The following is a 14451-nucleotide window of genomic DNA, read 5'->3' on the forward strand; positions in this document are numbered from 1 at the left end:
AAGCGATTTGGCGAAACAAGCCCAGGGCGGCTCCTGTACCGGGGCCGTGACAGTAATTGGCCGCGCCAATAAATAACACTGCCCCTCCGCGCTGCCTTCCCCCTCCGCTATAGGGGGGTCATTCAGACCCGCTCGCGAGCGCAGGACGCTCGCAAGCGGGTCGATGTTCCCCCACTGCGCATGCGCACAATGGAGGGAGCTCCGTCCTGCGCATGCGCGAGACCCGGCGAGTGACGGGCTCTCCATCGCTCCAGGTCTCGCACCAAAGGGGGCGTGCTGTCGATGTTGATTGACAGCACGCCCCCTTTGGTGGGCGTGCCTGCCAGACGGAGACGTTCCCATGGGAACGCCTACCGTCTGAAGCCAGCCCCACTGACATCACTAGTGATGTCAGTGGGAGTGATTTTGGCTCTGATAGAGCCAAAATCACTCCAGGGCTTGCGGCAGCGAGACCCTACCGCAGGGTCTCCGTCGCAAGCCCGATGGTCGCGATGGTCTTCACCCACAGCTATGCGAGCGGCCAGGAGGCCGTTCCATTTTCATGGAGGAGGGCCCTGATTCATAGCGAGCGCTCCGGTCAGAGCGTTCGGCTCTGAATCAGGCCCTAAGTACCTTGCACGTAGTACACAAAAGCTGGAGAGGAAAGTCACTCCCAGACATGATGGAAAGTATGTGACCCCTCTCACTGATACTCGTAGTATAGTGAGACCACCCTGCAATCACCGCACCGCAAGGGCTTTAGCAGAAAAAGATCAGGGAAGGGTGAAAAGGCTGACAGTAGAAAATGAAAGTACAGGCAGCAGCGCTAGCAGTCGTCACATACAATACAAAGAAAATCAATTCCTGCACTAACAGCGCTGATAATCAACTACGCAGACACAGAGCCTGGTAGGACACAGCGCTGCATACACAGACCTGAACCAAACGGAGGAGAGGTATGCCGGGGGACCCAGACCACGATGCCACCGCTTCCAAGCTTCCAGCAGCGTTCACCATGCGCTTGTAAAGATGGCCACCGAGGAGCATAGAGGAGGCCGGCCTGGGGGAGGAGCGCTGCCACAGGGCCAGTCAGCACAGTGCAGAGAGGGCTGTGTGCAGCGGGGGAGGCGCCGGCTGTGCTACAGGGAAGGCGCTCTCCCCTGGCATGCAATTAACCCCTGGAACGCCGCAGCGCTACCGCTTAGCCGCGGTCTGCTGTCCCAGGGGGGTAGTGGAAGCGCAGGTTAGGTACCTGGCTCCACGCTGCAGCCAGTCCCCAGGGAGCCCCCTGCCTGGGGACTCTGGACCATGTTTCAGCAGGGTCCCACCGCGGGACCCCGCTGCTTACCTGCTGCCCCCTTGGATCCGGCCATGGTCCCAAACATCTGGAGTCACCGCTAGCTGTGACCCCAGATGCTTACCAGCATCCCCGGATCGGTACCGGCGTTCTGGTACCGGCGGGGGTGTAGGGAAGACAGCATGGACGTCAGCACTGACTGTCCATGCTGTACTTCCAGATGTGCAGCCACAGCTGCATTGAAGAAACTTCAGGGGCTATTCTTAGCCCCCCTCTAACAGGTGCATCCAACTCCAGCCGGGCACCAAAAGAAACTGAGATACCTTGGCTCGGGGGCGGAGTATAGGAGGGGGACCCTAGTGCATCCTGGGAGGCTGAAAACTTAACTCTATGGTGCCCGATGCCTGACGTCATCACCTATACCCCAAGGTAACCTGTGGATACCCTGATGTAGAAAATAACTTTTCGCACTTACTACATTCTAGACTCGAGGCTTCTAGAAATTTGGTCTTATGATGATAATTATAGTTGGAAAAATGTGAAAGGAAAACACCAAACGCTCTTTAAATTGCATTCGCTACATGTCACGACTCTCACCGGTAACGAGGATGCTCTGAAGTTTCAGAGGGAGAGCGCTCCGGAATAGATAGCGAGGTGGAAGAAAGGGTGGTAGCAATAGAGGCAGTAGTGGCCTCCTCAAAAGACGGGGGTGTGCAGGGCAGCAAGTCTGCACGACCTATGGAGAAAGTTAGAGATATTCGAGAACACAGCAAACTGACATTCCTTACTTTATAAAGTGATGTATTAGAAAAATATTTTCCTAGGATTAATCTTACACAAGGTGCACATAGTTTAGGCTTCATTAATTCTTCACATTGCAGGAATTCAAGCAGCCTAGCCATTTAGTGCCTCAAATACTAGTCAAAAGAGTTAGTGCTTCTGCAATGTCACTGGTTTCTAAAGAAACCAATGTGATTTCATGAGTAGGTACAGCTCCACGTTTTTAACTTAGAAGGCTTTCAACCAAGGAGGCAATTGCCATTATAACAATGTTTAATGAGGATTAAGCTGGGTACTTACTAGGTCGACTTAGCAGCCGGCTGGCTGATGCCTGAATTGGCCACTCAGTCGGCGCAAGTATACACACTTACCGATCAGCCGCTCTACATGTCGTACGGACATCACAGCTGGACGGGCATTTGAAATTTGCCCGCTTAGCTGCGACATCAGTCCCTGCAACAAGTGTACAGTCGGTCTGCTGACCGCCCGTACACACAGCCAGATAAGACAATATATCTACAGATATATATCGACCGTCAGCTGTGTGATAGTTCAGTGAACGATACTTTTCACAGACATCAGGGTTACACACTTGCCGACGTGCTCGCGATATATCAGCTGTTCGACTGAATGCCCGATATATCTAGTGTGTACCCAGCATTAGGCAGTCAGTTTGATTACTCTGCTTGTAAATTAAATTACATTTCAGCGGCTGTTTAAGTATTAAAACCACTGCTGCTGTGGACCACCAAACCTGGCATGTTTTATATTGTCAATCTAGAGGCAGCATGCCAAAATATTGTATTCGTCCCTAATCTCACCATCATCCTCCAAAGTTGGGTAGCTGCGGGCTCCACGTAGGTCATATTTCCCTTCTTCCTGATCGGTGGGGATTTGCCCTGCAGAGAATGCAGCAGAGGGTCCCATAGGGCGAGGCACAAGAAGTGTGCTTCTTCCCTTCTTGGAAGGCGAGGACTTTAGTGCTGAGGGGATAAAAGTAACAAATGCTTTATTAGTGCTTCCTAACTACCTGTATGAACGGACATTTACTTAATATAAAAAGTATTTTTTCCATATATTATGAATGCATTTAAAACCTAAGAAAAGCAGAATTGTATAACATTTTATTTTATATGGAAACCATGCACTTCCACTTATAGTACAATTATCCTGGGAAAATAGATTTTACTTTTAAAAAGGCACATTAATTCCAGATTTCCCATAAGACCGATATGAGCGATTCGGAATATTTACATAAAATAAGCATAAGGCTTGAACTACAATCCATAAGAGTGACTGCTACAAACAGCAGTCATTTAAATCACCACTATTCTTGTTGTCGTTCCATCCCATATGTCTCAATCCCCTCCCAACAACAGATATTGTACTTGTTAAGTGAGGAGGACTGTGCAAAAGGGACCACTCATGACTGATTGTGATGTTGATTATACATCAGTTTCCCACAGAAAAGTATCCTGTCATTTACTTTCCTGCATAAATCAAACATACATTTTTCAGTTAGCGAATTTTACCTACTAACATTTTTGCAAAATTGCAAGAATCATGATTTCAAATAAATTTCATTTTAGCTAGAAGTGTCTCTATAAAACTTAAAAGGATTTTTTACCCACTTCAGTGTCAGTGGTGTTTAGTATCTATGTACAGTGCCTTGCAAAAGTATTCACCCCTCTTGGCTGTTTACCTTTTTTGTTACATTAAAAAAAATAAATACATTACAGGTTGTAATCTGAATTTTATGTGATGGATCTGCACAAAATAGTCTAATTTGGTGAAGTGAAATAAGAAAATATATATAAAAAAGAATCTTTATAGATAAAATTCAGAAAATTGGCATGTGCATATGTAATCACCCCCTTTGCTATGGAGCCCCTCAAAAGTTCTGGTGCAATCAATTACCTTCAGAAGTCACAATTAGTGAAATGAAGTCCACCTGTGTGAAATCTAAGTGTCAAATGATCTGTCAGTATAAACACACCTTTTCTGAAAGGCCCCAGAGGCTGCAACACCACTAAGCAAGAGGCATCACACCATGAAGACCGAGGAGCTCTCCAAACAAGTCAGCAACAAAGTTGTTGAGAAGTACAATTCTGGGTTGGGTTATAAAAAAATATCCAAATTTTTGATGATCCCCCGGAGCACCATCAAATCCATCATCAACAAATGGAAAGAACATGGTACCACAACAAACCTGCCAAGAGAGGGCCTCCCACCAAAACTCACAGACCGGGCAAGGAGAGCATTAATCAGAGAGGCAGCACAGAGACCAAAGGTAACCCTGAAGGAGCTGCAGAGTTCCGCAGAAGAGACTGGTGTATCTGTGCATGTGACCACAATAAGCCGTACACTCCGTAGAGCTGGGCTTTATGGAAGAGTGGCCAGAAAAAGCCATTACTTAGTGCTAAAAATAAGAAGACACGATTTGAGTTTGCCAAAAGGCATGTGGGTGACTCCTCAAATGTATGGAGAAAGGTGCTCTGATCAGATGAGACTAAAATTTAACTTTTTGGCCACCAAGGAAAACACTATGTCTGGTATAAACCCAACACATCCCATCACCCCAAGAACACCATCCCCACAATGAAACACGGTGGTGGCAGCATCATGCTGTGGGGATGTTTTTCAGCAGCAGGGACTGGGAAACTGATTTGAGTCGAGGGAAAGATGGATGGTGCTAAATATAGGGATATTCTTGAGCAAAGCCTGTTTCAGTCTGTCACGGCCAGGGTATTTCAGCATGGCGCTAGGCGGGTGTTACCTGTGTGGCGCAGGCTGTCTGGTGGCGGAGCTGGTGTCTGGCAGGGGGCTTTGGCTGCGCGCGTTGTTGTGCGGGCCTGTCGTCACTCTGCGCTGGTAAGGCCTGGCGGCGTCTCCGTTCCGTTTAGCATGAGCGCCGCCATTTTGCCTTCTGGCCATGTGATGCGGCTGGCCAATCCTGGTTAGTCACATGTTCCCTCTGCCCAGTAACAGCACGGCATGGGGTATTTAGAAAGGGTCAGTGCCTTCCTTCTTTGCCAGTGCAACGTGTATCTCAGCCTAGCTGAGAGGGAGTTCTCTGTGCTTATCCTGTTCCTGTGAATTCACTGTCTGCCAGTCTGCCTGTCAGCTCCTAGCTTCCGCTGGACTAACCCGCTTCCTCCATCACCCTTGCCCATACCTGAGTGCCTGAGCCTGCTGACATCCTGCTCATTGCCTTAGTTCACTATCTGCATACCTGGCTATTATTTTCCTGCATCACTACCTGCATACCTGGCTGATTATTTTCAGTCTCACTACCTGCACACCTGGACAGCTCTAATTGTTTCTACTTGGACATTAACCCATTACTTATACCACAGAACTCTTGTGCACATTTATATATTCCTGGACTTTTATTTACTGCCATATTTTATGTCTTCTCAAGCACTTATTAAAAAACCTAGTTTCTTATTCAAATCCGCTTCTGTGATCGCTCCTGCTACCACCCCGGGTCCACAAACAACCCAGAACCTACACAGTCTGCCTGTGATTTGAAACTGGGACGGAGGTTCACCTTCCAGCAGGACAATAACCCGAAGCATACTGCTAAAGCAACACTCGAGTGGTTTAAGGGGAAACATTTAAATGTGTTGGAATGGCCTAGTCAAAGCAAAGATCTCAATCCAATTGAAAATCTGTGGTCAGACTTGAAGATTGCTGTTCACAAGCGGAAACCATCCAACATGAAGGAGCTGGAGAAGTTTTGTCTTGAGGAATGGGCAAAAATCCCAGGTGCAATATGTGGCAAGCTCAGAGACTTATCCAAAGCAAATAGCAGCTGTAATTATCGCAAAAAGGTGGCTCAACAAAGTACTGACTTTAGGGGGGTGAATAGTTATGCACGCTGAAGTTTTCTGTTAGGTTGTCCTAAATGTTGTTTGATTCACAATATATATATATATATATATATATATAAAAAAAAAACACAATTTCACAGTTGCAGGCATGTTCTGTGAATGAAATGATGCACACCTTCAAACAATCCATTTTAATTCCAGGTTGTGAGGCAACAAAACATGAAAAATGCAAAGGGGGTGAATACTTTTGCAAGGCACTGTACATGCCTCTACAGATTCTGGATCGCTAGCGGCTAGGGCAGTGGTTCCCAAACTGCCTTGTTGCACCCTGGGGTGCCTCAGGACACTTGCAGGGGTGTCTCAGGTTGGTGGTCCAGCACCAAATCAATGTAATGTAAATATGTGGACAAACAGAAGTGCAAACCTGTCCACCACCACATAAATTAACCTAAGGATGATTGATAAGCACAATTTACTTCACTGTACTTCATTTTTTCTGAATTTCTCAGACAAACTAAAGTTGGGCATCCACTACACAATTATCTGTCAGATATCTGTTGTTGTAATGAAAACTTGGTAATGTATGGGAGCAAATGACAATCGTCCATTTGCGCACAAACACTGGAAAATAGAAAAAAATGGTTATTCAGACAAATTGGTTAAAACTCACAAATTTAACCAATTTGAACAATTTTTTTTGTCCTTTTTTCAGTGTTTAAAACCATATGATCGACTATCATTTGCTGCCATACATTACCAGGTTTTCATTCCAACCAGCCAGATTGGACAGATACTGTATCTGACAGAAAATTGTATAGTGGATGCCCAGCTTTAGTGGTGCCGTGAAAACATTTCTGATACTCTAGGGCGCAGTGATTCATAAAAGTTTGGGAACCTCTGGGCTAGGGCATGACAAGTCTCAGAGGGTATGAGGGACAGACCCAGTAAAAAGGAAGCCAATTAAATTTATCCAATGGACCCACAAGAGTTCTACTCAACAAAGATGCTAATAACACCTTAGTGTGTGTAATACCCCTTTCAGACATACCGAGAATCCTGGGAATTTGGTCTGTCTCAGCCAAATCCCGGGTTGCAGAGTATGTCTGAAAGGTACCTTTTCGGGAACACGTTCCCGGGTAGCCGACCCTTCAATCGTCCAGGGAATTTCCCGGGACTTAAGGGAAATTACCCTGCTTATGTCTGAATGGTGTTACCCGGGAATTTAGTACTCCCGGGCTGCACCAAGCAACTTTTACATTGATTTGGCAGCGCAGAGCGTCCTATAGGACGCTCAGCGCTGCTGCTTTGAGTTGGCAGCGCGGACGTTCAGCGCTGCTGCTTTGAGTTGGTAGCACAAAGCGTCCTATAGGACGCTCAGTGCTGCTGCTCACCACCCCCAGAGCCAGAGACACCCGCCAGCGCGTCTCTGCCACAGCGAGCAGCCCGCACTCCCGCTAGACCACCAGGGCACATTTAAATAATTTAATAATAATAAAATGCCTGTAGTGATTGGTCGGCTGCCTGCTGCATGATGATGACATCATCAGCGGCAGCCGGAGAGGGGATAGGCTAGGAAGGGCAGAGGAGAGGAAGGTAATATTAAAAACTAAAAAACCCTGCTTATGTCTACCTGGGAATTTCCCAGGTAGACACTGTAGTGTGAAAGGGGGGTCTCGACCAAATACCCGGGAATTTGCACAGGAGAAATTCCCGGGTCTGAGCAGGAAATTTCCCAGGTTGTATATCTGAAATGGGTATAAGGAAGACAAAAGCAAATAGTGAAACTGCCTGGCTACATAATTATGAATGGAATACATACTGAACCCTATATTATTGTATACTAAGAGGGCAAGAAACAAATTTACATTTTGTCACTGTATTTTTCAGACAATGCACTTCATCAGACGATTAGAAAACTTATAGGAAAAGTAGTAATATTTCAAACAAAACACATTGCCAATAAACTACCACACATACACCGATCAGCCATAACATTAAATCCACTGACCGGTAAAAGTCAATAACATTATCTCTTCACAATGGCACCTGTCAAGAGGTGGGATATATTAGGCGGCAAGTGAACAGTCAGTTCTGCAGTTGATGTGTAGGAAGCAGAAAAAAAATGGTCAAGTGTAAGGATCTGAGCTACTTTGACAAGGGCCAAATTGTGATGGCTAGATGGCTAGGTCAGAGCATCTCTAAAACAGCAGGTCTACTAGGGTATCCCTGGTATGCAGTGGTTAGTTGCCTACCAAAAGTGGTCAAAGGAAGCACAACTGGCGAGCCGGCAACACGGTCATGGGCGTCAAATGCTCACGGGGAGCAAAAGCTAGCCAGTCTGGTCCTATTCCACAGAAGAGCTATTGTAACACCAATTGCTGAAAAAGTGAATACTGGCTATGATCGACTTAACACATAGGCTCTCTTTATTATTCTTAACCCTCACTTTAAAACTCACACTAGTGTGATGCCATGGGGTGTTCTGCTGGGTTGGCCTGTGGGGTCCCTACCCTATATTTGTTCCATAGGAGTGTTAGGGACCTGCCTGATAGAGGTCACCTGGACGCGGTGGGTAGGCCAATAATTATGGCCATTATTATGCAAAGAACCTCTGATGCTATTTAGCAGTTATATTATTAGGTTCAGCATGGTTAGAGTGTGCAGCTGCATTTGTCTCTTTATGTCTGCAGCACTACAAGTCTCAGCAGGTAGTACCTCACATTGTGCGTAGGGTGTGCAATCTAGGGCCCCTCCCCCTATGATCGAAAGGTGTCAGAACACACGGTACATCACAGCTTGCTGTGTAGTCACAGAATGGTCAGAGTGCTCATGCTGACCCTTGTCCACCAATGAAAGCGCCCACATTGGGTATCAGAACTGGACAATGGATTAATGAAATAAGATGGCCTGGCCTGATGAACCACATTTTATTTTACATCATTTAGACAGTCAGGTGTGTAGGCGTTTCATTTACATGGGGAAGAAGGCAAGCCAGTGGAGACCGTAAGATGCTCTGGGCAATATTCTTCAAGGAAACCTTGGGTCTCTGCATTCATCTGGATGTTACTTTGACACATACCACCTACCTAAACATTATTTTGTGGCCTCTTCAGCAGGATAATGCACCCTGAAACACTGCAAATATTTTTCAGAAATGGTTTGAGGAACAGGACAAAGTTCAAGAAATTGACGTGCGATGTACTGTAGAAACAAGTCAGAGACATGAAGGTCTCACCTCGCAACTTACAGGACGTAAAGGATCTGCTGCGAACGCCTTGCTGCCAGATACCACAGGATACCTTCAGAGGTCTTGTGGTGTCCATGCCTTAATGGGTCTGGCATGGAGCGGTGTTGCCGGCACGATGGGGACCTACACAATATGTTATGGCTGATGGGTGTACAGAAATACATACACTAGGGCCCGATAACTCCCTAACCACTAGCCTCTGGTCTCCATCAGATCATTGTCTCCATCTATAGCCTTGACTGTGGAATTCTCATTATGTCCAGCTTCCACTATACATGTCTGCACTCTCTACCCCACTTTAGTCTTTTTAAATGGTATACTGATTTATCACTATTTTAACATCCTAAATTCTGCTGAAATTCCTAATTACATTTGTTTATGTAAAACTTCTAGACTGCTCTACATGCCAGCAATGATACTTACAGGATGTCTTCCGGAACACTGTATTGGTCATAAATTTGAAGAAACGTTCAGCATAAAAACTTGGTCTGTGTACAGACACTGTGTCCTGAAAAAAAAAAAAAAAAAAGTGTGGTACAATTTAGGAAGATATCAGTTTGACACAAAAACATTTAAAAAAAAATTAAAAATAAAACAGGAATTGAGAATAAAATAATTTAAGTTGGTTACTGGAGATAACCACTGTATCATAACTCACCCCATCATGAACAAGAGCTTTCCAAGTGTGCTCCAGCTTCTTGATTAACCTGAAATATGAGTGCATACTAGGTCACTGTACTTTGTCATTCTTGGACACCTATCGATGGTTAATAAAGATGTACTATAAAGCTGCATCAGTTGAAGCTTGCTATGAGAATTTACTTTTTCTTTTGCAAGATCATCTTTATTAACAGTGTTACCAAATAACAGACATTACTCTAAAGCTGCATTACAAGCAAGAAAAATATTTTTATACAGTGACCCCCTCCCCCATGAAGTTCATGTCAGATCTTTTCCCCACCTTTAGATAGGTCCCTGAAAACAAAACAAAAATGCAAGTGACCAAAAAAAAAAAAAAAAAAGACACTTCATAGGAAAAATAATGTGACACCCAAAATATACAGGATGTAGCCATGTGCAGAATTAATAACATTCAGAATTTTGTTCATCAGATAATTAGCATTCACCTGCCAGCAATGAGAGGATTATGATTATTCCCCAAAGAGAGATAAGCGGTCCCTGTAGGTTTTCCTTAGTTCTTTCATGGTCTGCATGTTCAAACATCACCATAATCTCATTGTTGAAATATGCAAATCAGGGAGTGATATAAAATTATTTCAAAAGGTATTACATGGGAATCGGTATGATTTACCGCCAGACCCCTGGCCGGCGGATGGAATCCCGACAGCGGCATCCCGGCAGAGGAAATACCGATCGTCGAAGGTAAGTATTCACTAACCTAATTCTACCCCCTAACCTTAAGCCTCCCTTAGTGGTGCCTAACCCTAACCTCCGCCAACGCCCCCCCTCCGCAAATTTGCGGCATGCAAAACAGGCGAAAACGCAAAGAGGCGAATGCATAACAGGTGGAAAGTACTGAATAAAAAGGGGGAATCAGTCTGTGCCCCAAAATAAGACGCACTGACACTGGAAATCGATACAGATGTGTACAATTAGCCCCAATGAACGTACTTGGTGTCCTTAAGTTGTGTTAAAAGCTTTCTAGAAGCTTTTTTGTAAAAGTGGTGAAGAATGAATAAAACAGTATTTTTTTATTAAAATAAATAGTCCAGTCAAATTTGGGGTACTTGAAAATGGGTGCTAGCAGATTTTTTTGTGCCTCTAAAGTGCACTTTTTAGAAAAAAAGCATCTGCACTCCTAAAAACACCTGCCCATCCAAACAGCCCCCCAAGAAACTTATTTTGCTAGTTTTTATCCATGTCCCCTTACTTTTTTCATGTTCGCCCCAAAAATGACATGTCTTTCTCGGGGTGATGTCTTTTATGAGGTAACTTTTTTGTCCAATTTGTGCTTGGGGGGAGGGGGGGGGGGGGGTAGTTGTTCCAAAGGGGTTCTGAATAATCAATTCCCCATTTTTGCACCCCAAAATGGAGATTTTGCACTTTTTTGCGCCTGCCATTCATTGAAGATACTTTTCCGCCTGTTAGTGCATTGAGTTTCCGCGTAAGCGAAAACGTCCTGTAATTAAATTTGGGAATAAGATGCAAGCAGGTGAAAAGCGGCAATAGGCATTACGGCATTTGCGTCTAATTGAATTTGGCCCCCAGTCTGGAGACGGTGCTGGCTATTAAATGATTTGCAGCCTACAGTCTTGTTCATTTCCTCAGAGCTAGTTCTGACATAGCCTGAAGGTATGTTTGGGTAAGTACCTTGCTGTAGGATGAACTCTTGACAAGCTAGGCATAGACCAGAGGGTATTGCTTGACACTGCAAAATGCTGCGATATTAGGATTTGGTACTTACCGATAAATCCCTTTCTCCGATTCCACAGGGGACACTGGAGTCTCAGTACAATGGGGTATAGAAGTGGGTTAACCGGGAGCTGGCACCTTTAAAAAAAATCTGAATGGTAGCTAGCTCCTCCCCCTCTATACCTCCCTACAGGCAGTCTAAATAAACTGTGCCTGAGGGGAGCTGGTAAGTAAGGAGAAAGAAAACAGAAAAGCTACAGCATTTATGTACAAAAGAAGTAAACATTGTTATAAAAGAAAAACATTTCAATCAGACTCTGGATAAGCAAACAACCGTCTGAACCTAGAAAAACAATGACAAATGCAGGTAAAACAGCGCAGGGTGGGTGTCCAGTGTCCCCTGTGGAATCGGAGAAAGGGATTTATCGGTAAGAACCAAAATCCTAATTTCGCCTTCATCCACTAGGGGACACTAGAGTCTCAGTACAATGGGGACGTCCCAGAGCTCACATCCCGGGTGGGAGAGCGCAGAGAACCCTGCAAAACCGCGCGGCCAAACTCTGAAGCAGAAGTATCAAAGCGGTAGAACTTTAAAAAAGTATGCCTGCCTGACCAAGTGGGCGCTCGACAAAGCTGGTTTAAGGAGACCCCATGAGAAGCCGCCCACGAAGAACCTACCGAGCGCATTGAATGCGCTGTAATGGAAACAGGTGGTTGTCTTGAAGCCGCCACATAAGCCTATCTGATAGTCAGACGAATCCATCTAGAAATGGTTTGTTTTGATGCCGGCCAACCTGGTCGCGCCAGATCAAACCGAACAAACAAAGCATTGGACTTTCGTAGAGAAGCAGTTCTGTCAACGTCTAAGGATTTAGAGGCTGGAGACTCATCCGTAAACACAGGGACCACAATTAGTTGGTTTATATGAAAAGCAGATACGACTTTAGGAAGGAAAGACCTTTGCGTACGCAAATCCGCCCTACCCTCGTGGAAAATGAAATAAGGCGGAAGACATGATAAAGCCCCCAGGTCAGACACACGCCTCGCTGAGGCGAGTGCCAAAAGAAGAACAACCTTCCAAGTTAAAAACTTTATCTCCACCCTCTGTAACGGCTCAAAGGTGTCAGACTGGAGGAAAGACAGTACCAAATTCAAGTCCGATGGTGCCGTTGGAGGAACAAAAGGAGGCTGAATTCTGACTACTCCTTGGAGAAAGGAGACAGCGCGGATACTTGTACCTTTAAGGAACCAAGATGAAGGCCTGCTGTTAAGCCAGCCTGAAGGAAAAGAAGGAGGCGTGATACCTTAAATAAATACTGACGGAGGTGACTTTCGTCTCTCACACCAAGCTACATACGTCGTCCATATCAGATAGTAATGTTGAGACGTAACCTCCTTCCAAGCCCGAATCATGGTAGGAATCACTGGACGGGATACCCTTTATCCTGAGGACAGCCCTTTCAATAGCCACACCATCAAACTAAGCCGCCTTAAGTCTTGATAAATAAACGGACCCTGAAGGAGGTAGTCTTGTAGAGGAAACGGCCACGGCTCATCTATCAACAGACTCCGTATGTGGGAGTACCACGCTCGTCTGGGCCAATCTGGAGCTACTAGTAGCTCCTTGACATTTCTCGCTTGATTCTTTGAGGCAATTGGGGGATGAGCGGGAAAGGAAGGAACAGGTAAATGTAGTTAAAATGGCCACAGTGTTGTCAGTGCATCCACTGCTGCTGCTTGCGGGTTTCTCGTTCGGGAGCAGTAATTGGTGCTTCAACCTCGACGCCCTGAGGTCGGCCCCAACGCAGAGTCAGTTGGTGAAATACTTGTGGATTGAGCGAACATTCCCCCAGATGAATGTCCTGCCAACTGAGGTAGTCGGCCTCCCAATTTTCTACTCGGGATGAAGATCGCAAAAATCGCCACTGCAAATTCCTAGGCCCAAAAGAATAATTCTGCTTACTTCCCTCATGGCGGCCCGGCTTTTGGTGCCGCCCTGTTTGTTTATATATGCCACCGCTGTGGCATTGTCCGACTGTACTCCGATTGCCTGACCCTGCAACAGAGGATGCGCCAGCTGGAGAGCATAAAACACTGCCCTGAATTCTAGGATGTTTATAGGCAGTCCTGCCTCCCGCTGAGTCCAGTGACCCTGAAAATGTTTTCCCAGAGTCACTGCCCCCCACCCTCAGACTTGCGTCTGTGGTGAGTAGAATCCAATCCCACACTGCAAACCACCTTCCTGCCAACAGGTGAGAGGGATTCAACCACCAAATGAGAGATGTTCGAGTTTGGGGGACGATAGAACTCGCTGGTGGAGAAAGAGGTGGGTACCTGACCATTGGGAGAGACGGTCCAATTGAAATGGAGTAGAACACAGATGTACAGACACTGCGATGTCACAGAATCAGACCCACCATGTGCTGAATGGAGGAGACCTTGTCTTGAGGTAGGAATACCTTTTGTTCCACCGTGTCCAATATCATGCCCAGCAATAGCAGATGTTGGGTTGGTATTAGAGAGGATTTTTGGAAATTCAGAATCCACCCATGCTGTAAGAGAAGACTGAGTTAATTGAATATCCAGTAACAAGCGAGCTACTGACGGGGCCTTGATCAGAAGATTGTCCAAGTATGGAACAATGACAACCCCCTGAAGACGAAGCAGGGCAATCATAACAGCCATGACGAAAAACCGAAAGGTAAGGCCTGAAATTGCAAATGAGAGTCTAGCACCGCAAACCGAAGAAATACCTGATGAGGGGGCCGGATGGGGATGTGAAGATAGGCATCTTTTATGTCTGTCTAAGGACACAAGAAACTCGTCCTTCTCGAGTCCTGCAATAACAGACTGGAGGGACTCCATCTTGAACCTGAAGGCTTGAAGATAGGGGTTTAGATCCCTGAGGTTGAGAATGGGTCTCATTGAACCATCCGGTTTGG

At 45.8% G+C, this 14451-nt stretch overlaps 1 protein-coding gene across 9 annotated transcripts in view; it reads right to left on the reverse strand.

The window, feature by feature from the left end:
• Window positions 1-14451, reverse strand: part of PIP5K1C (phosphatidylinositol-4-phosphate 5-kinase type 1 gamma) — a 111184-nt gene that overhangs the window by 38012 nt on the left and 58721 nt on the right. For all 9 annotated transcript variants that reach the window (XM_088452962.1, XM_088452963.1, XM_088452964.1 and 6 more), the window contains exons 10-13: window positions 9795-9843; window positions 9560-9644; window positions 2878-3039; window positions 1874-2012 (exon numbers count right to left, since the gene is read on the reverse strand). In XM_088452962.1, the coding sequence (XP_088309088.1) occupies window positions 1874-2012; window positions 2878-3039; window positions 9560-9644; window positions 9795-9843 (435 nt within the window). The remainder of the gene's footprint in view (window positions 1-1873; window positions 2013-2877; window positions 3040-9559; window positions 9645-9794; window positions 9844-14451) is intronic.

This window comes from Taudactylus pleione, unplaced genomic scaffold, assembly GCF_031769625.1.
Source record: "Taudactylus pleione unplaced genomic scaffold, aTauple2 ptg000560l, whole genome shotgun sequence".
In the NCBI taxonomy this organism is placed as follows: domain Eukaryota; kingdom Metazoa; phylum Chordata; class Amphibia; order Anura; family Myobatrachidae; genus Taudactylus; species Taudactylus pleione.